This window comes from Pterocles gutturalis, unplaced genomic scaffold, assembly GCF_000699245.1.
Source record: "Pterocles gutturalis isolate BGI_N339 unplaced genomic scaffold, ASM69924v1 scaffold43504, whole genome shotgun sequence".
NCBI classification, from domain to species: domain Eukaryota; kingdom Metazoa; phylum Chordata; class Aves; order Pterocliformes; family Pteroclidae; genus Pterocles; species Pterocles gutturalis.
Genome location: NW_010132253.1, coordinates 20,147 through 41,598, shown reverse-complemented (window position 1 = coordinate 41,598; position 21,452 = coordinate 20,147). Strand labels below are relative to the sequence as shown.

At 40.8% G+C, this 21,452-nt stretch overlaps 1 protein-coding gene across 1 annotated transcript in view; it reads left to right on the top strand.

Moving 5' to 3' along the window:
* RNF130 (ring finger protein 130) overlaps positions 1-21,452 on the top strand; it is a gene marked incomplete at its 5' end in the record, with an annotated part of 41,832 nt that overhangs the window by 13,529 nt on the left and 6,851 nt on the right. Inside the window, 3 exons of the mRNA XM_010080841.1 lie at positions 9,072-9,322; positions 12,879-12,950; positions 14,789-14,871. Coding sequence (XP_010079143.1) covers positions 9,072-9,322; positions 12,879-12,950; positions 14,789-14,871 — 406 coding nt within the window. The remainder of the gene's footprint in view (positions 1-9,071; positions 9,323-12,878; positions 12,951-14,788; positions 14,872-21,452) is intronic.

Below are 21,452 nucleotides of genomic sequence, written 5' to 3'. Positions count from 1 at the left end.
CAGACATCTTATCAGGATCAGTCTTTGTTGCACCTCTGAAGGAACGATTTTTTTCAGGAATTGGTCCGTGATGGGCACTGAGGGTGACGTCCCCTGCGGCAGCGCTGTGGGAGATGCCCAACGCTGGCTCCCAAAACAGGTTTCTTTGAAGAGGAGGGTTTCTGATGGCCCTCTGTTCGCTTAAAAAGCACACTGGCACAGGAAAGCAAGGTCTGTGCTTGCTTTGACCTCTATAAAACAGACTGTATTTTATGTGGATTGTTTTAGGTCACTGGGTCAGAGGCAGGAGGGTCAGGAAGCGATTTGTGGTTGTTGCCATCTAATGGCTGCTCCACGTTCTTGCCCTAATTCGGAGCAGGTAGGGGAGGCTGCAGAGGTCCGGCGGTGGAAATGCTGCTCTCCTCTGTTGTGGCATTCTGTGTGCAGCACATCTCTTCCTCTGCTGCTCACCTTTTTCTCACAAATGTGTCTTTATGTAACTGTGAGCTGAACTGGTGTGTGAAGGCTGGGACAGGGTGCGTTGCAGGGTGTTTTGCACAAACGTGTGCTGATGAATATTTCTGTTCTGTACCAAATCCACTGAGAAACTTTCCCTGGGTTACTGAGACTTACTTTTAACCCACAGCTCAAAACTAATTTTATTGTCTATTACAATACTGTTATTATAATTTATTATTATTAATTTACCCTGGAATATTAGTGAAAAGGAAAGCAAGATGAGTCATTCGAGTTGAAGCTTTAAAAAGGGCAAAACAGTCAATAGTCTAACCATAGTTTACATCTCTTTGATCAGCTTATTTTTTTATTGTTTATTAATTGAAAATGTGGGGAGCGAGTGTCAACCATATTATAGTTAATTTCTTGGAGAAGTATCCATCCGGAGAATCTCTCGTACAGTAGATGGAGATGTCTGACACTTAACAGGACACGGAGAGGAGTGTGTCTGAAGCACGGATTCTGGACCGTAAGGAAGCCCTTGACTCTTCAAGAAATCCCTTTACAAAGCTGACATAGCCACAGTGCCTTGTGGGATTTCTTACCGTGGTTTTGCATAGTATATGCTTCATACACAAGTGAAATAACAGCAGTTAGGCTCGTTTTCCCTTAGCCAGCTGAAAGGGTAATTAGTTCTGCGACTGTGAAAGGGCCCACGGGACCGTTAGAGACTGTAAGTAATTACATTCTTTTTCTTATCCAAAGCGTGAGCTCCAGCAGCAGAGTAATTCCCAAAATCTGTGGATTCAATGGAGTCAAATTTATGATACTAATCTATGAATATGCTATTTATGAAGCTCTAAAAATATTTTGTAGTGTCCTTGGGTGAGGTTCTCTTGCCATTTCTCTTACATGCTTTGCTGAATGTCTGTGGAATAACTGTCCAGATTGATGGATCTGTATGGAAGACTTATATTTCAGAAATATGTGAAATTGTGACATGAGGAACCTTTTTTTGAGCCGTGTGTCATGTGTTAGGATTACACCACTTCCCCAGTCAAAACTTAATGTGACACTTCTGCTTTTTATTAATTCACGTTTATTCAAGGTTTGAATACAAAATTTGGTCTACTTTGTTAGCATGCCAATACCTTAAAAGTATTCATTAAATATGCAATGCAAAAATGCAAATGTAGTTTATTCACCATAATACATAGTTAAATGCTTTGTGAAATTTCATGTGAATGAAAGAAAAAAGGTCTGTGCACAGGTTGTGGAAAGGATTGTGGATGATAAAATGATAAATTTGTTTGTACCAAGCTTTTTTATTCTCCTGACATTATTTAAGTGGAATGTCCATTTCCTTTTCAAAAAAATTGTAGTGCAAGTAGATGCAAAAAAAAGCATTGCTAAAAGAGAAAAGCAGTGTGTGAAATGTCTGTAAAATCATTGCAACATCTGTCTGCTTTTCCCTCATCTAGGCTTGCTTTTCCCTAGTGTAAGGAACCAAAAGGTCACATGCATACAAAAAAAAAATTTATATATATGTATTAAAAAATGCAGTTGTGGCTCCATGGATGTATAAATCCTCCCTTCTGGTGCTCCCCCCTTCTCAGCCCAGCCATGAATCTGTTCTCCTGGTGCCCATCAGAAGTATTCAAGTAGCATGATCTTACTTTCAATAATCAAGACGGGGCAGAGATTCAGGAACTTGTAGAAGGGTTGAAGAACAGGTGGCTGCATCTTGTAGCTTAATAGAAGGATCTGAATTCTTTTAGCAGTGCTTAGCGTGGTATGGCTCACAACAGCAGGTAAAAAGGAGCTCTCTGGGTGAGGCTGATGGAGAGGAACTGATTCGCAGTGAAGCCCAAGTCCAACGCCTCTCTTCTACCTGCTAACACCGTGTTGTATCTTTGAGAGACTGTAAGTGTTGGTTTTCTTGAGTGGGGTACGCCAGGCGTGGCAGAGAGACAGCTGGACCTTGTCAAGCTTGAAGATACGCAGGGGCACAGCTTTAAAGGGTGTCCCATGGACTTGTGAAGGAAGCAGTGGGATGTAGCTGTGGCTACCTGTTTTGATCTCCTGCAGATTTCTCCTTTAGGAAACATCTGAGTGTCAGAATAGAGCAGTTGGGTTATGAAATAATGTGTCAGCAGTTGTAATGTAAATATGGCCCAACAGTTTCCTCAACCGTTCTTGCTCTTTAGCTCTTCTTTTAGGAACTCGTGGTCACGGTAGATTATAAAGCTGATGTAAAAGTATAGCAAGAACATTATACTGAGAACGTGATTAGGCTGTAATATTTGTTGTGAAGTTAATTGTGTCACACCCATCTTTGGAAAGCTACTCTTGCTGCTTCTGGTTTTCTAATCATATGCCTCAATCATGTGCCTGTTTTTCCTAAAGGAGCAGAACTTTGTGAACGTCCATCACATGTCCGTTAGCAGTACAGCAATGCCTGGTACACTGCAAAATACTGAAATGTATGTAATCATGTTTAGAGGGCACAGTGCGGTGCCCTTTCTCAGCTTGGCAGAGTAAAATCCGTTGAAGCTCTTTTTGCTGCAAAGAAGAGTTTTGAGTGTTCTTCAGACATTGACTGTATTTCAGTTGCAGTTCACAGAAGCCTGTTCTTCACTGAACTTGAATATCTACTTCTTTGTTTTCTTAAGTAGACAGCCAGAATTCAAGTTTTAACCTCAGAAGCTTTTTTTTTTTTCCAGGTTGTTTTGCAGAGGTTTGTGTAGCAAAGACACGTGTGATTTCTGCAAATATCTATTTCTGCTAGTTGTTCACGGGTTATATATAACCGATGCATCCTGTGACAGCTTAACAAAAGTTTAAAAGTTTTACCTAAAAAGGTAACAGTTTCCTATACTGCTGTCCTTCACCGTTTTCTCATGGTAGTGTTGTCACATCTCTGCTAGTATCTGGCACTACATAAAATCAGCATCCTAAAGTAAGTGTTTACATACAGACAAGAATTCAACATTTTCAATATTATAAAGACAACAGGAAGACAAATGTTTTAAATGCTATCTGGTCTCATTTTAAAATTGATGTATATTCTTGGCATTAAATTCTTGCCTGGCTTAGAACTAAATAACTGACAAATATTACAGGTTTTTTCTGTTTTCAGAAGTATTTGATTTGGGACATCTCAACACATTTTACTCTTGAGATTGCACTTGTGTGTTGACAGCTTGGATGTGCTCTTGTTTACTTTCTGATTAGATCAAAATAAAAATATGTGCAGCTAGACCTGTTTTACTCACTCTGGATACACCAAGGCTCTTTCTCTTGTTTTCTGCTTTTCCAAAAGCCTGTTGTAGAATGTAAGCCTTATTCTTCATTACAAATTTCTCTGTTTTTAGCAGACTAAAACTTTAAGATATCTTTGTCAAGTACTATGGAATTTATGTTTAAAAGCTGTTCTCCCCAAGCCCACCTTTTCTAGCAGTGCAGCTTTGCATGCAGTTCAGGATGCCTTTTTCTTTTCCCTCACCTCACCTTGTGAGTTCCATGGGTTGCATCCTCTGTGGCTAAATCCCTTACCTTGTAGGGGTAATTCTTGCTTCTGCTTCTGCCTCTGCTCCCTTGCAGCTCAGACATCTTCTGGTGTTTTCACAGAACTCCCAATTGGTCTTTCAAAACTTCATCTATAACCATAGCACTTCATTTGCGCTTTCCTGTTTTCTTTGTTGATGTTTTGTGGGCTCCCAAATCCTTGGAGTGGTTTCACTTTTACTTAATGTTATTCCAAGAAATCTGTCACTCACAGTAATAGAACTGGTCCCTTTCCTGCATACTGAATAGTGTGTGTTGCTGTATTTTTTTTCTTTCTGATAAAATGTGTTCAGAAATGTTTAACATGCAGTTATGGGATTTCAACAGAAGAATAGGGAAGACTGGTTTGTGAAGACGGGCAGTTTTATTTCCAATTATGTTATCATTATGATGTTCTGATTGTTGCAGTTGAATGGACAGTGGCATTTCAATGTCTGAATCATGCCCTAAATCCAGCCTACAAGTGGCTGCACCATTCGTTACCTTTAGTAGGAAGGTAGGGATTTGGTTTGCTCTCTTAAAGGAAGTACTCTGAAACTTCCATCAGCAGAATTATTCAGATAAATGTGTGTTAAGTTATTCAGGATGAATCATAGAATCACAGAATGGTTCGGGTTGGAAGGAAACTTAAAGATCATCCAGTTCCACCCCCTGCCATGGGCAGGGACACCCTCCACCAGCCCAGGTTGCTCAAAGCCTCATCCAGCCTGGCCTTGAACCCCTCCAGGGATGGGGCAGCCACAGCTTCTCTGGGCCACCTGGGCCAGTGTTGCAACCAGCCTCACAGTGAAAAATTTATTTCTAATGTCTAGTCTAAATCTACCCTCTTTCAGCTTATACCCATTACCCCTTGTCCTCTCACTACACTCCCTGATAAAGAGTGCCTCCCCATCTCTCCTGTAGCCCCCTTTCAGCACTGGAAGGCTGCTGTTAGGTCTCCCCAGAGCCTTCTCTTCTCCAGGCTGAACAACCCCAACTCTCTCAGCCTGTCCTCATAGGGGAGGTGCTCCAGCCTCTGACCTATTTCGTGGCTCTCCTCGGGACTCTCTCCAACAGGTCCAGGTCTTTTTTATGTTGGGGGCCCCACATCTGAACGCAGTACTCCAGGTGGAGTTTGTGAAGTCATGAAAGGATTCAGTTACGATTAAATACTGACTGCTATTTAAAGAGAGAACAATTTTTTTTTTGTGAGCATGAGATGAATGCAGGTTCTCAGCTTCATGCTGTGTCTGCAGCATCAGCCTGCACTAGCAAAGACTTGGGAAATTACAAGGACTTCAGCTGAAAATATCAGCCATTAGAAAAGTGCTAACCTTTGTGGTGAGTATCTGACTTCATTCTCAGTTCTCTGCAAACCGTGTTACACCAAATCAGAATAGTTCCGTGCCTCTTACAGGTGGTCCGGCATTTGCTGTGCTTGGGGTGGGATCCCAGGTTTTGCGCTCCCCATCTGCGAGAAGGTGGTTGAAGCATTGCAGCAGTAGCAGCAGTTTGGTGCCAGGTTGTTCACATGCTCAGGAGAAATTGTCTCACCTGTCCTTCTCCTCTAAAATTGACCAAATAGCTGCTTGGACTGTTCACAAGCCCAGGAAAAAAAAAAAAAAATCAGCTGTTTGGCAGTTGAATTTTGACAGGCTGTGATTCTCTGCATCCTCCAAAGCATGGTGTGGATGGAAGGTGCCTGAAGTCTGCTCTTTGAACCTTGCCTGTGTTTAGCTCGGTATCCTGGCCGTAGCTGTCCATTTTTTGAGCTTCAGACAAACACTTGGTAGTCAAGAATCAACAAAACACAAAAGGAAACAATTATTTGCTTAGATGAGACTGGTAATCTTTCTTTGAGGTGAGTTTCTGTTGACTTTCTAAGTGTGCTCTTTTAGAATTGCTCGGAGATACGAATAGATGAGTGAGTGAGCAAACAGTTTCCTTCAGAGCTCTAGAAGAAACTTCTGGATGTTGCTTGTTTTCCCATCTTCTTGGTTTTAGTGTCTTTTCAGCTCTTCAGTCCTCCTCTCTTCTCCTCTCCCAATGTAACGTTACACAGATTTAATGATTAATTGCAACTTCATCCCTTCTCATGCATGGAGTTGTATAACTATGCTGATTAAACACGCACATGGTAAAATTGCAAGCTAGAAAGAGCTGTCTGGGCTTGGATGACAGCAATTAAATGATTTATATTTACAGGCGTCAATATTTATCTTATGCCTACCATCTGTCCTAGCCTGTCATCTATGGTTGAGCATGTAGTTCATTGGCTTTAGTTAGCATTCTTTCCTCTGGACACTGTGTTCTTGGCTGAGGAGAGGATTGCTTTTCATAAGATTATGTAGCAAGACCATGTTCTAGCTTTTACAAACACAGTTGGTCTTTCTGTGTTCACCTGAGGATTTTTTTTTTTTTTGCTTAAGTTTCAGAAATGCAAGGTTTCAAGGTGCTGAAAGTAAATGAGTCAGTGTCTCCTCCTGCACCCAAACAGGAGCTCTTGCTAAAATTATTTAGGGTGATGCCCCTGACAAAAATACGGATGAGCCAAGTCCCAGTTTCCCCTGAGCTTCAGTCTGTTAAACAGGCACAATTTATTTTCCTTTTCTGCAGTTCTCCTTGGCTCTCGCAGGGTCAGAAGCAGCAGTAGCACCTTGGCTGTTCCCGCTTGAGTCATTTGGGATGCAAATCACTTTGGGGTGATGCCAGAGGTTCCCTTTGTGCTGGGCTTTCTATAAAACGCCTGACAGACTGTCAGCTTTGTCACATTCCCCGGGCAGCAGGGAATAGGTAGAGGCTTCAGCTTTTGATTCAGACAGAACTGGACTAGTATCGGAAGATCTTAGTCAGCTTTGCTTTGCAGATAGCGGTAAATCATGTCAAAATGCTACACTGAGTGCTTCTGACTGGTATTTTTATACTAATGTTATTCCTTGGGGCAAATAAATACCTGCTGGGGAAGCTGAGCAGAACACGGGCTGCACCCATCCCCACCTTTCTTCGCTATATGAAGAAAAAGATATGAAGAAAAGAAGTGAAGCCTAGGGAAAATATCAAGCCGTATAAATTATCTGTTCTTGACGGATCTTGCACCATCTGAGCTGCAGGGTTGTAGGGCTGCAGGGCACGTGCTGCATTTACAAACAGGATCTTGCAGGAAAGGTGGCTCTGGTCTTGTAATTAAGTGCTGGAAGCCTGGGCAGGGACTCTCTTCCCAACTGGCCAAACAGGAATCTGAGTAGATTTCCTCTAAAATGAAAGCAAGTGGTGTATTTTGACTGTTTCTGAGCTTTGCCTATTAAATGTCTCTGTTAGTTTGCATGAAATGAAACTCAGTGTGTCTCAAACTGAATTGTCTCGAGAGCTGGACTAGAGTGGACCTTGTGTGAATCTGTGGTATACTAGTGATTAAGTTGTATCCATAAATTGTGAAGGGTTTTGGTTGCTATTCAAAGCTTTTGCGTTACTGTAACACTTGTTTCAGAAATATTCAGAAGGAAACACTGAACATTCTTTTCCTACTTAGACCCATATTACTAGGACAAGGTGTGAATGGCTTTACCATTTCAATTTTCAATAAAGAAAAAGCTGAAATTTCTTGGGGAAACAATTTTGGGGCTGTTGAATATTTTTTAAATTACTGTACAAATCTTAATTTCTGAGATTATCAGCTTCGACTCTTCTGAGTAGTGCTGTCAGCACAATCCACCACACCAATGTTAGGGAACTTGCTCTGAAAACTGAGGGTAGTGACTGTAGAAGTTACTATTTGGCGTGGTGAATGGAAGGAGTAACGAGAGAATGACCTCTTTTGGATCTCCTACTTAATTCTGTGGATGGAATAACCTCTGCAAAATCAGATTTGGATTAAAAGCCTTTGAACAAAATCCTTGTGTTAAAACAGGACCTCATGTTCTCTCTTCACTGTCACCCTAGGTTCTCTGTAGCTTTAATCCTCTCTACATCCAGAGTCTCGGTGCCGGAGTCGCTCGTGTTGCACAGTTCCTCTCTGAGGGAATGTGAATTGGAGCAGGCAGATGGAGCAAACAGATGAGCAGACTTTGCAAGCATTTTGAAAATAGGTCTTGAAAGGGGTTTTAGCATAGGAAGCAAATAGAGCTGGATGAATAAGAATGGCACTTGTAAGTGGCACTCATTTTTTCTTTCTGGCTTTGGCTTTCCTATAAAGTTTGCTTTCTTTGAACTTAGATCAGAATTGCCCTGAGTTCAAGATTCTCTTTTTTTTTGTGGGGCCTCTGCTTTTAAAACACAGGTGCTCTCTCTCCTCTGCAGGTGATTTTGTTCTTTTTCGGCAGTCTTGAGGTTTAATTCTCCTATTATCCTTGTGCCAAGAATTTTCCCTTTGGGACAGGAGGTAGTCTAGAGGCAGGACACTGTGAAAACCAGATGGGCTACCCATTCAGAATGGAACTGATGAAGCTGACAGCCTCTTTGCGATCTTATCAAGCGTGTCTTTGTATGGGTGATAAAATCAGCACTCAAACTTCTGCCAAGTAATTTTTTTTTTTTTAATTTCTCTTCTACTTTGTAGTCAGCCTCATTCGCTTTACTTTCACTTCTCTCTGAAGTGATGTAGGTAGAAGTTTGGCTTTGTTGCTTCTGTGCTGGAAATGTGATTTTCAGGTGCTTGAAAGCCTTATGACCATGCAGAGCAACGTATACACAGCACTGACCGCTCTAACAATGTCACTGAACTCATCTTCTACGTGTTCTTCTGTGAGTTGCCTATTCAGGTATTCACAGCTTCAAATCTGGACTAAATGTACTTTCTAAAGCTAGTTCAGGCTGCACACAGTAATTATAATGTGGGAAGTACTGTGTAACCACCGGTAGAGATCTGTTACTATGTGTAGAGCTGCAGATAGTTTGCATGGTAATGTCCTAATTTGAAAATCTGAGTTTGAAGGACAAGCCATGAGTCGAGTGCCCAGGAGTATGTTCCTTGGCTGTAGATGGCTTACGTTAAATTCTTGAAGTTGACAAATGGCTTTGCATTTGGAAAATCTTGTGAGCAGCATGCCATGTTAATTTCAAATATAAATTAAATCTTTTTCTCTTTTTTATAGGAACTGGAGACATTGTTGCTGTCATGATTACAGAATCAAAGGTTAAAGAGATCCTGAATTATTTGGAAAAGAATATCTCTGTCCTGATGGCAATAGCAGTGGGGTCCCGTGTTCCTCCAAAAAACTTCAGTCGGGGCTCCCTAGTCTTTGTGTCAATATCATTCATTGTTTTGATGATAATTTCTTCAGCATGGTTAATATTTTACTTCATCCAAAAGATCAGGTACACAAGTGCTCGTGACAGGAATCAGGTAAGGGGATTCCTTTTTTTCTTTAAGTTCTGGAAGTGATATTTCTGTATACGGTAGTCAATAGAGAACAAGTAATTTCTAAGGAATGTCTGTCAAACTAGTGTTAGAACCTCTTTGTTCCAAGGCAGAGCATGTTCCTGGACAAGGATTTTTATATAGCAAAGAGTTTTCATCCTGAGCAGCACCAGTACAAGATCATATTATGTGACAGGAGAAAATAGACTGAAGGAAAATATTTGGGTTTTAATGAGTCCAAGAGGAAGATAGAATCTATGTTGGCTGAATAACACACACTGTATGTGTGTTGGGAATGGGGAGGAAAGTTAAATTGTGAATGAACTCGTATAGCGTAGGGGAACACAGCCCTAATGTTATGAATTCTACCCATGTTATGAAGGATAGCTTTAGTAACAGTTAAGGCAATTCAGAAGTTGTATAAAGGTATTTGCAAACTGTAGTTTGTCATGAATGTTAGAGTAAGAAAATGAAGGTACACACCTGCTTAGTGATCTGCATGGACTTCTAACATTATTACCGCTTGGTATGGACTAATTCTCCTGATCGTATATTTTAAGTAAAATTTTGTCCAACGTGCCTTTTTTACATTCTATTTCTACTCTAATTTGTTTAAGAACTGAATTAAGTATGGCCAAATTCAGAGGTCTTCAGTAAATCAAGTCATCGGCTCACATATGGATTAAACTTGAGAAGTAAATGTTTTACTAGTGTGGACTTAATGACCCACTGCCTCCATAGTGTGCCTTGGCTTTTGCTGAGAAGGGTCAGTAGACGTCAGGAAATCTGCTGTGCTCTCTTTGCCTTTGTATCTCTCTGTCAAGGCTAACTTACAAAGCTGCTGACCTCTAGTCACTGTGCCCCCTTTCCCCCTGAATTAGAACTAATACCCAGGAGCTCACTGTGAAGCAGTGCTTCGGATCTTTAAAGGTGTTTTTTGTCAAACCTAAGACAAATGTAAGCTTATAAAGTCTCAGATGGGAAAAAGGATTTCCTTTTTAGTTTCTATAAATAGTGTCTGATGCTGCAGGTCCCGTGGGCATCCTGTAGATTTTCCTAAGGATGTCATTCTTAAATGACCACACTGTAACCAGTACTTAGTGTGGTCCCTTGGGATGCTGAAAGGTTAAATATAACTGTTACTCAATGAATGTCTATGGAATACTAAATTTTGCCTACTGCATCGCCTACATGGTTCTAGGCTTCTTCCAAATGTCCGTGTTTCAAAACAGTTGCTCCATGGGGAAAGGGCTCTTATGACCTTTTTTCTTTCTTTAGATTTTTACAAAGGTCAGGAGAAACTTGATGAAAATTTTATGTGGTTTAAAAAACTGAGCTTATTAAACTTTAATAAGAAGTTGGTGACAGCTACAGCTTATTTTAAAGAGCTTTGAGAGCTTTCCCAGAGAGAAGGCTGTACTGTTTGTGGTGAAATAACTTGGTTTAGGTTATGATCTTGTTTTTAAGTTATGTCAAGGCACACTTTAGAAAAAAAATCATCAAAAACATGCTGTGTTTTGTAGATAGTGCAAGTAGATACTGCATTTCACATCAGTGCTCTTGCACATTTCCGCCAGAGGTATGAAACTCTTCTGTGTGTAGTGGTGGCCTTTCCCGTCACAACAGTTCTGGGTTTTAAAAGCAATCACATGCTGTATGACTATGCTGTAAATTATCACAATAGCAAATACTGAGCATTTCCAGTGTTAGCATAAAAAAGCATTTGTGAAAATTAGAAAATGGACAAGATGGAACTCTTACATGGAAGAGACGAAAGTTACTGTTTCAGAAATGTATTTACACAAGAGAGCATGGGTGGAGTTTGGCAGAGTTTTGCTGAAATATTATGCTTCTGATAGGAAAATAATCTTTCTTTAAGATTTTTTGTAGTGCATATGCAATCATATGCAGTACAACTCAATATAAATACTACAAAAAATTACTTAGGTGGTAGTGCTGAGCAGTTAAGTTAAATGCCTTTTCAGCCTTGTTCCTCTCTTAATAATCACTATCATTGCATAACCGAAAGTATCCACTTCAGCAGCATGCCAGTGTGTTCTGTGTCATTAAGTACTCCAGCCAATATGCTTGTTACAGGGCATGTAATTTGGATTTGCTTAAATTGTCCAATTTATCGCACGTTGAAGTTAAGATGATATTTCTGACTTCAGGAAGCATATTGTAATTTCCCCCTCCTAGCTCTGTTTCTGATGCTGCATTTCCTATGTCGGTATACTTCAGTAGTTGGGACTGAGTATCTGATTTTTTTTCAAATCATACTCTACAAAATATCAAATAAAGAGCTGTTCTACCATGAGAACCTCAAAAAGTGTACTTAGCAATTCTAGAATAACAGTGGTACAGTTAGTGATCATGACACAAATTTAGTTGTCGTGGTCTTCTGAGGGCTTTGTTTCTCAAATAAAAGCAGCCTTCTTAGTTTCAGTTTCTATGTAGAGAAAGTGTATGCTATGGGGAGGATCCACCTTATGAAGGATTTGGTTTTCAGCGATATAGGAGGTGGGCACAAGAAATGAATGCTTGTTTCAAGCTGTATTGGAGGGTTGGATAGGTGCAGTTTACATTCTCAGAAACAGCCCATCTCTTTCCAGGGCAGAGCACTTAGTGTGAGGCGGAGGTAAAGGATGAAATACATGAACTCCCCTTGTTCCAGCAAATGTCAACCCAACCCGATGTCTCAGGTTCCTGAAACAAGAAGACCTGAGCTCTGTTCCGCTCGGTGCCCTGTCTCTGAGATCCCAGGGACCAGCTGGCAAACAGCCCTTCTCGGCTGGCTGGGAGCTGGGCACTGCAGTAGGGATCAGCACTGGGATTGCAGAATGGCTCCTTCCATCCAGCAGCGGTGGTCATGAAAACAGCATCAACAAGAAAAAATAGCTTGGCCTCTGCAGTCAGATTGAGTTTCCTCTACAAACCAATATCCGTTTCAGCTTTATTTAAGTCTGTATTGGCTTATTTAGGTTTCATGACCCGTATTTTTTTTTTCTTTCTGAGATCCTAGTGGTTTCAGGTAATAGCGAGAGAAACTAGGTTACACTGAGAGGATCTCTTACGTCTCAGAATAAGATCAGTCTGCTCAGGGGGAAAAAAATAGTAATAATTCAAGCTTAAGAAGAGAACAAAGAGTCTATTACAGCACGCTGAATAAAAAGCAATATGAACAGAATATAACAGAAATCATTAGGAGGGCACGTTGCTGCAGCTTTTATCCTGCGGGCTGGATTTGGTGAGTTTTGTCACACCAGTGCTGGATCACTTTTGTGGACCTTTATACGGTCCATGAGGTCTATGCCCGTGCTTATTGAGTGCATTTGTGGGATCAACTGTTCAATGTTTTCTTCTGCCTGACAAATCTCTAACTGTGGGCTTTGCTGTGTACGCTTTTTGTCTTACATGTTGGCCTGCTGCCATAGTGTGTATTGCAGTGTTCGTGCTGAGCCCAAACAAGCCAGGATAAAGGACAGTAATGAAGCTTGATTATCAGGGTTAATTTGTGTTCTTTTCTTTGTCACTTCATTAGCGTCGTCTTGGAGATGCTGCGAAGAAAGCCATCGGTAAATTGACAACCAGGACAGTAAAGAAGGGTGATAAGGTACAAAAATAAGATTTCAACGTGGTAGACTTGAGCATCATGTTTAATTGTTGCTGGGGGATGCAATCTCAATTTTTCCTTTCTGCTTCTGATTTATGACCTTGCCTTCCTTGCTGGGAGCTTACTTTGTCCTGTGGCACAAATGTTGTGTAACTTTTAGTATCAATGTATGCTGTAAGTCTGGACATTTCAAAGAAGTTTTTCTGCTTAAATACTACTTGCACTCCATCTGGCAGCTGTGGCTGAGAGTGGTTTTGTGTGCTGGCTGACTGGGGGTTCTGCTGGTAGGAGTGCATAGGGCTAGCACTGTTTATCTGGAATTCTGTAAGCTTAGAACCATTCCATATGTCAGTTGTGGAAGGTAAAAATAAATTTAAAAGAGAGGTAATAAAGGACAATTTCTTCTGTAAAATATGAATATCCAGTAATCTGAAGGGAAGTATAAACAGGTCTTTCATTAAAGATAGTAAGTGTTACTCCAGTAATATTTCTTCCTGGTATACAAACTGAAATATATGGTGTGTTAAGTCCTAAACTTTTTCTACTTTTATGAGCAGTACTGCTTTGTCTTTGATTCTTAAAAGTAAAAATAGTCACTTAATCTTGTTTAATTTTTGCTCTTTTTTTTGCAAAAGGCAAGGGAGTTCTGGCTACGATTTTTTTTTTAAGAGAAGATTATTTCCTTAGGCCTTTTTTATTATGATTCCTTTTTATCTCTCTTATCAACACTATCAGCAGTAGAAGATAGGGAAGTGACAGTAAAATTTGCTTCCAGAGAGAAGGCAGAATAAAATGTCTTTCTGCTTTTTCTCCCTCCCTGTGTAGTTTTATCTCAAGACAGCCTACTACACTAAATCTTTTCAGTGGGTATAGGAGTACATACAGATAACAGAAACTTTTCCATATTAGAAGAAAAGATGCTGTCATATTGATAACATAAATTCAAAACTGGCAAGTGACATGTAGGTTGCAGTACAGACAGCATGGGGATATGCATGCAGGTGAACAGAGGGTGGGAGAAAAAGCATCCTTCATCAGAGCAGCCCGTGGGGATTCTCCGTGTGCAGCACTGGCTGGTGCTGACCAGGGGTGGCTGTTGTCTTGCTGTGGTTCCTGTCTCTGAGTCTTGCTAGTAGCTTGCTGGCATTGAAAAGAATAATGGACTTGAACAAAGAAAAGGCACGGTCTGTTTTTTGTCACAGGCCCAAATATTTTAAATATATATTGCTGATGCCATATCTACAACCAAATAAAGTCAGCCTTTTTTCATTAGAAATGTTACACTCATGTTTAAAAAAAAAATAATGAGAAAAAAATCGTAACTTCTGGAAAACAGAGAATAAGAGAGGAGACAGTGATCCTCATCTTCATGTCTGGATAAGAATGATGATAATACTGCAAATAAGCAGCAGGAAAAAATATGAGACTACTCTGAATTAAGTAAAAATTGCTAGTTCTGGAATTCCAGGATTCTTATCCTGCCAAAAACAAACAAAAAAAACCCTGAATAAAGTAGAAGTTTTAGCTCTAAGCCAAAGTGAAGCCTCTGGGAAAATCACCACTATATTTTACAGTGATTCAGCCAAATATTAGAGTCATTTTAGACCTCAGCCTATGTTTGAAATGATCAGTTACTAGTTACAAATGAGGGCAGAGTTTTGTACGTATGAGATGCTTTTCTTTCTCAAGTCATGTTCGAATGTAATAACCCAGTCACTGGTTTTGTATCTTCTACTAACAGCCACTTGGCACAATGCCGTTCATGTACTAGTCACAACTACTTTCACATTTGTCATAGCCTCAACTCTTGACTTGAATTTTCATTCTGTTCATTTTAGGAAACAGACCCAGACTTTGATCATTGTGCTGTCTGCATTGAGAGTTACAAGCAGAACGATGTTGTTCGCATTTTACCATGCAAGTAAGCTAGTAAAGTTGCTTTGTTTGGAAACTATTCTTTCTCTGTGCTCTTTTGCTTCATTTCATGTAATATTTACATTGTAATTCACAGACACGTTAGTTAGAGGTTCTCAATCCCAATCACAGCCACTTTAATATTTTAGACTATGATACCAGATGTGAAGGTGGGTGCTGGCACTGTTATGGCAGTAGAGATTAAACAAAAGATTATGATCTTGAAGATGGGCAGTTTGGGCATATCAGCAGTGGAGCTATTAAGCTTGTCATAATGGAGGTGGGATGTGCAGGTTTAAGGACAAAGCAGTGGGTGAGCACAAAAATTGCAAGTATAATGAACCGTGTACAGCTGCAGCATTCTGCACAGCAGATGTACAACATTGGCTTCTGGTTTCTGGAACAGTGTAGGAAATAGAAATGCAGGCTTTCCAGCCTTCATACCTCCTCTGACATCAGTCAGACACTGTGCTATCGTCTGTCTTTGGTCTCTCCAGTGCAGTGTATTTTTGGCTTGTGCCTGAAGATTTGTTCTTGCTGCATATTCTGCACTGGTGCTTAAAATGTAACAGCTTCCTCCTCCTCTTATTCCTCTTGACATTTACAGGTTTTCAGTTTGTTTCGGTTTCACTTCCATTCTTGAGTTGTTTTGGGATATTTGCTGTTTGAGAGATGCTTTTAAGTGCTTTTCCACCTGGTGATTGATTTTGATGAATCAGTACATTTTGGTAGCCCTAAGCATTACCAAGGACACCTTTCCCTTGGGTTCTGAAATGCAAATCTCTCTCCTTATCACCAGACAGAAAAAGTACATATAAATTATGTTGTATATATGCAGCCAAGGTCCAGTAATTTGGCCTGTGCTTGGTATAGAAATAGTGTTCTGCATGATACTCTACAAGCAACAAAGTCATGGTGTTGGGGTCGAGCTTCAGTCATGCAGCTGCAGCAGCACATATGAGCTCGTTATTGGTCTTCTAAACCCTCCTGCAGGCTGCTCTGAATAGCTGGAGTATTTTTCTTCTAATGCATAAAGGATTTAAATAATCGTAATAAGAAAAGAGTGTTATTTTATATATTATTGATCTAAATATATGTGCATTCTACTTCTGAAGCCAGAAGTCTAGTTCAGTTTACTTTTCTCTATGTTCTTTATCTCTTGGGCTGTTGGAAACAATGAACTGTTTAGAAACTCCCATTAAAATATTTGGGAATAGAAGAGCTTGGTCTCAGATCTGTTAAGATTTATGAGCTTTTGATCATGCAGATGTGTGTGCATTTCTTAGCTAGAATTCAGTCATTTTTACTGAAAGATGATGTCCTGTTGCCCGTAAAAATGTACTCCCAAGGGTTAAGCAAAGATTCTAGAGATTTATGTCCTATATTGTAATCTCAAGTAAAGCTTGCAGATGTGAATTAAGCCCCAGTCTTTGATTTGTTATATAGAAGATCATTTGGAAATTAGAGGAGGAACTCCTGGAAACTGCACACTGGTTTTGGACCACTAAGCTGATTTAAGAAAAAAAAAAGCCTCTTAAGAAAGCTTCACTTGTGTAGTTCAGGGTAGTACTGTGAGGCTCGAGGATGTGGAATGGAATTTCACAAGTCCTACTCCACTGTGCCTTTCTCTTTGGTACTGAACAGAGGTCAGAAGGGAGGTCCTTGACAATGGTGAGAGAATGAGCCTTCACCTGGTAGGAAAGCATCTTCTCCCACTAAGGACAATGCAAAATTGGGACTAAAAGTCAACTTCCTTACTTACACAACTGCCACATAGCAATGGCTATGTTGCTCGTATCAGCGCATGTGATCAGCCCACTTAACCAAGATTATCATTGATTATTTGTTTTTTAATTTAAAAAAAATAAATTAAGTCCATTTCCTTTGGATACCTTTTGTGAGACACATTCCTGCAGGCAGGAAGCTCCCTGCTCTCAGGGATGGTTACAGCTGCTTCAGGGAGCTGGATGGGGCACACGCACCTGGCTGCCACCTCTGCACACCCCCCGTGCAAGCTCCCTGTAAAGGGGATCGCAAGGCTTTTCTGTAGATCCTTTTCTGTTCTGGTTTTCAGAAGAATATAAGGTCAGTAAAGGCTCAGATTACATTCCTGCCGAAGGCTGTATGACAACTTTTATGTTCCCTTTCTACTTCTCTTTTTTAAATCTCACTTTTCATCTGCTGCAGTTCAGCTTTGAGGTGAGCGCAAAACCATCTTGGCTAGAGGGAAACACTGAGATTAATGCTTTCCACCAGCTGTTTTTATATTTGTAGGTGAAGGGCCAACCGGTACCTGCAGAGATGAGCCCAATAAATTTCAGGTTGCATGTCAGACTTTTCAGTCTTCAGCATCTGAAGTGCTTCTTCCCAGATCTTGTTTTGGAGGTTTAATCCCTTTCTGCTTCCCTTCAACTTCTCATTTTGGTGCAATGAGAAAGTTAGTTTAAAAAAAACCAAAAAAACCCACAGCACTCACACAAAAAAAAAAACCTACAAGAGAGTCTCTAAGACAGATGAGAAAATAAATTGCAAGAAAACCGTGGAGAAAATGTCTGGGCCAAGAGGAAGCAAATGAAAGGCTGGAAGTTTTTCTTACTGTGCCTGTTGAGGAAACTATAATCATTAGACAGTAGGAATCACTGACATGTGACATCCTTGCTGCTTTCATCAATTTAAAAGTAGTGTTTGTCTTTGGTACCACAATTCTTCTCTGCAGTTAAGTATGGTCTGTCACTCTGTGCTTCAGGATTCTGCTTTGGGCAGATACACAGCACCTAAAATTCTGTAGTGAAACACTGTATTTGTTACGTAAAGCTTTGGGGAAGGTGGGAAATGGTGGCCAATTTAAAAATAAACTAAAATGAAAATTATTGCAAACAATACAGTTGAATTTCTGTCCTTCATTTTGTGCTTCAGAGAGAGAAATTTGTTCGGTACCAGCACGCTATGGACGTACCTATAGCTTTTAGTGCCCAGAGGGGTAAGGCAGCCATCTGTCTTATTACAAGCCTGAGGAATGTCTCTGCCTTTGGTGAATATCATTGCTTAAGTTAAAAATAAGTAGTGCAAGCCAATGTCAGAAGGATTCTAGCAAAAGACAAACCTCATGGAGAATGTTTTTTATTCAGATATTTATTCTGCCATCACAACGTGGCATCTAGGAGACGAACGGGCACTGGGTGAAAAGCGATCAGGAGGGGGTAGTGTGAAGGACTAGTGAGAGATAAGGGAAGGGGAGAGCAAAGTGACGGGTTAGAGAAAAGCAGAGACAGTGACATTGGCAAGGGCAGAAAGAAGGCTTGGGAAGGAAGGGATTTACAAGGTAGGAAGAGAATTAAAGGAGCAGTGAATATGTTAAAATAAATGGCTTTTCAGACAAGTTCTTTACTCCTGTACTGGGCAAGAACGGGGAAAGAGACAAAAATGACTAAGCCATGTTTTAATCTGTTTGAGTCTGTGCTGTTGCAAATAGCTGCTTTTCCCTTTTTCTTTTTTTCTTTTTTCTTTTTTTTTTCTTTTTTTTTTTTGTTAAGAGGAAATTAACACTATCTCAACGCTATCCTTTCTGCTTACTGCAATGCCTCCCCACCACCCCTATTTTCTCTGCTAGCTGCTTGCAGGGACAGTCTCTCTTTTCCCCACCAATGCGGTGCATTTGTGGAAAGCACTTGAGGCGGCTCCCCTCCGGCATTACCTGCTGGGGGGCGAGATGTACCGCCTTCCTCCCCCCCGGAGCAGGCCAGCCATCTCTCCTGGGCTGTGCTCGCTGGGATGGGCTACACACGGGTCCTTGCTGCTTGCCAGCCTGGCTGGGAGGTTGGTACCCCAGGGCGAGGGGAGCAGCTGCTCCGGCAGTAGCCAAAGATGCTCCTTTGCAGCAGCATGTTGAGCAGGTCCCTTTGGCGGGATGCTGCGCTGAGAGCAGTGTAGTGATCTCTTGGGAAATAGCACTTGTAAACTCATTCAAACCCTTCTTGTGTGACATGAATTTGGAGCATTACACCCCTGAAAGGTATTTCTAACTCGCGTTTTCTCTGTGAAATGCCGCAAAGAAGCTGTGTTGAACAACAGAGTCGGTGTTACGGGGTTTATTACAAGCTGGAGGGCAACTGGCTTGGGTGTGCTGACAGAGTGGAAAAATACCTGCAGGTCACCTGTTTGGAGTCATGCCCGCATGGGAAACTCCTTCAGTTCTCCCAGCCTGGCTGCCAGCTGGGCTTCCTCCAGCCCCGAGGCTGGAGAAGCAGCAAAAGCTGTGTCACACTGGAGTCCTTGGTGTGTGGTTTCTGGGGGAATGTTGTCGGCCACTGTGACCTAGAGCAGCTTGCTTGGAACTCTTCAGATTTATGGTCTTGGAAAACAAGTGACAGAAATATGAAGATGTAGAAGGTTTATGTTAACAGAAAATGAAAGGGCTTACTTTGTCAGACTGAGCTTATAAAATAATTCATGTGTTTGTTATCCTCATTGCTCTATTACTGCTTTTTAACTGTTGTAAGCAGAGAAATCCAGACAGAGCCTGAGCCATGATGATGGTATCAGCAAGCTTTTAAAGTGGTAGATAAACTGCGTAAGTAGCAGGCAGAGCCATGCTGATCTGAATCAATAAATAGCCTTGGGAGAACTGCACTTTTTAGAAACACATTAATAAACATTCTTGGAGATTTAGGAACTAAAAGCAAAGAATTAAGAGGTGACAAAAATAGTTGATGTGTTTTGGTGTATTTGAACTATATCAAACTGCTAATGACTCCTTAAAATAACTCATCATATTTAGCGGATGCATGTTGACACCTGTATCAGTCGCCCGCTTCACTTGGTCTGAGTGCTTCTACAGCACTGATTACTGATAACAATACATTAAAGCTGTTTCATACTTCTGTGGAGTCTTGATGTCTGCTGTTTCCCAAAATATTAGATTTTCAGGTTTGCCCTACTCTAAAAAACAGACTTCAGAGACTTAAAAGGAAACATAAGCAACTAAATGCCATGATTTGCCTAACACAGACAAATAGCATCTTTATATGTTTCAGAAGATTTCAAACCATTTTCTATCACCCAGGATTTGTAAACATTCTTTCCTGTAGTTTTGTGAGTAATAAAGGGAATGCGTTAAGACCCAATAATGGAAGTGGGTCTGCATTTTGTGCAATTATTTGAACCATAAGCACTGTATGTATCCTGGTTTTCATGATTGCCATATTGCTAAAGGACACAGTCCAGCAAAGTGACTAGCTGAGATTCTGTAAGTTTCTATTCCTGCAATATCTGGGATACAGATGAGCCAAAGTGCTTTGGTTCCTGTCTGTCCTCTGTTGTCTATATTATACTCTGGAAATCTATGCATCCTCAGTGAGCACAGGCAGGACATGTAGTTGTAGCTGACTGGAACCTAACTGTGTTGATATACTTTAGTGCCTCTGTTAGTCTTTGCAGCTGTAGAGAAAACAATTGTACATTGTCTTTTTCCATGTTTGTTAACAAATTCATGAAGCCTTTTTTTGCTGGTCACTTTGCAGGCATTTAAAAGAGAATTATCTGGTAACATGCCTCCTTTGGTCTCTGCTTTTAAAATCCCAAGGGATAGGGAGCAAAGAAGTCCTAGACCCTAGGAGGAGCTTACTGAGGCACAGAGCAGCAAGTATAACCTGAGAAAGGAGAGGACACTGAGTTACTCAACTGTACGCTGCCTTGGGGGCATGCATGACCTCTTACAGACCGTGCTGATGCCTCAGATAGATGGCAAGAACTCCTTGTTCTGCCGCTGCTCCTTCACCTCCTGGTTTCAGAGCACAGCTCTTTGCTGGCTGTACAGCCCTTGTAGTTGCTGATCTTTGCGATGATCGACAGTCTGTCGTGTCTGGGTGTGCCTGCCCTCGCTGGCTTTTTGCTCTGCAGGCAGTACTGCTGGAAATGGAAGATCTGGGTTCTTATCGTAGGCAGTTGTTCAGACCAGGTTATTTGGAGTATTTGCTAAAGCTGTATTGTGTAGAAAGTCTAGTGATACCCATTCCTGCCATGAGTATGCTCTGAAAAGTTCTTTGCCTTTTGAAAAGCCAGGAGGACACTTCCTTTAATTCCTTTAATTTAGACATGTTGTTTTGGTCTCTGCATAGCCTGTCCTTTTTATATTGGTTTATATCAATCGCAACACTGTTACATTTATATTTGTGTGTGTGACTAAGATTTTGGATGGAATGTAGGTGGCAATTCAGGCTGTTCTCTCTTTCGGAGTTCCCTGCTGTGCAAGTAGAAGCCCAGTCTGCCTTTTCTTTGAAAGTTTCTTCTTTTTTTTATGCCTATCATATGACCATCATATGATGATGGATATGTTTTCCTTCCTGATATCAAGAAATACTGATTGTAGGAAAAGCCTTCTTTTTACTTAGATGTGATAATTATGAAAGCCTGTTCAAAATCAAACATCAGTGTGTCTAGGTTGGTTGCAGTGACTTTTCTATAAAATTGGCTGCTGCTGGATCTGTGCTCTTCCTACCCAGCTTATCTCCAAGTTCTACACAGAAATTGAGACAAGACTTAACACGAGGTTATGGTGGGCACTTTGTTACCCTAGTTATGTGCATACTC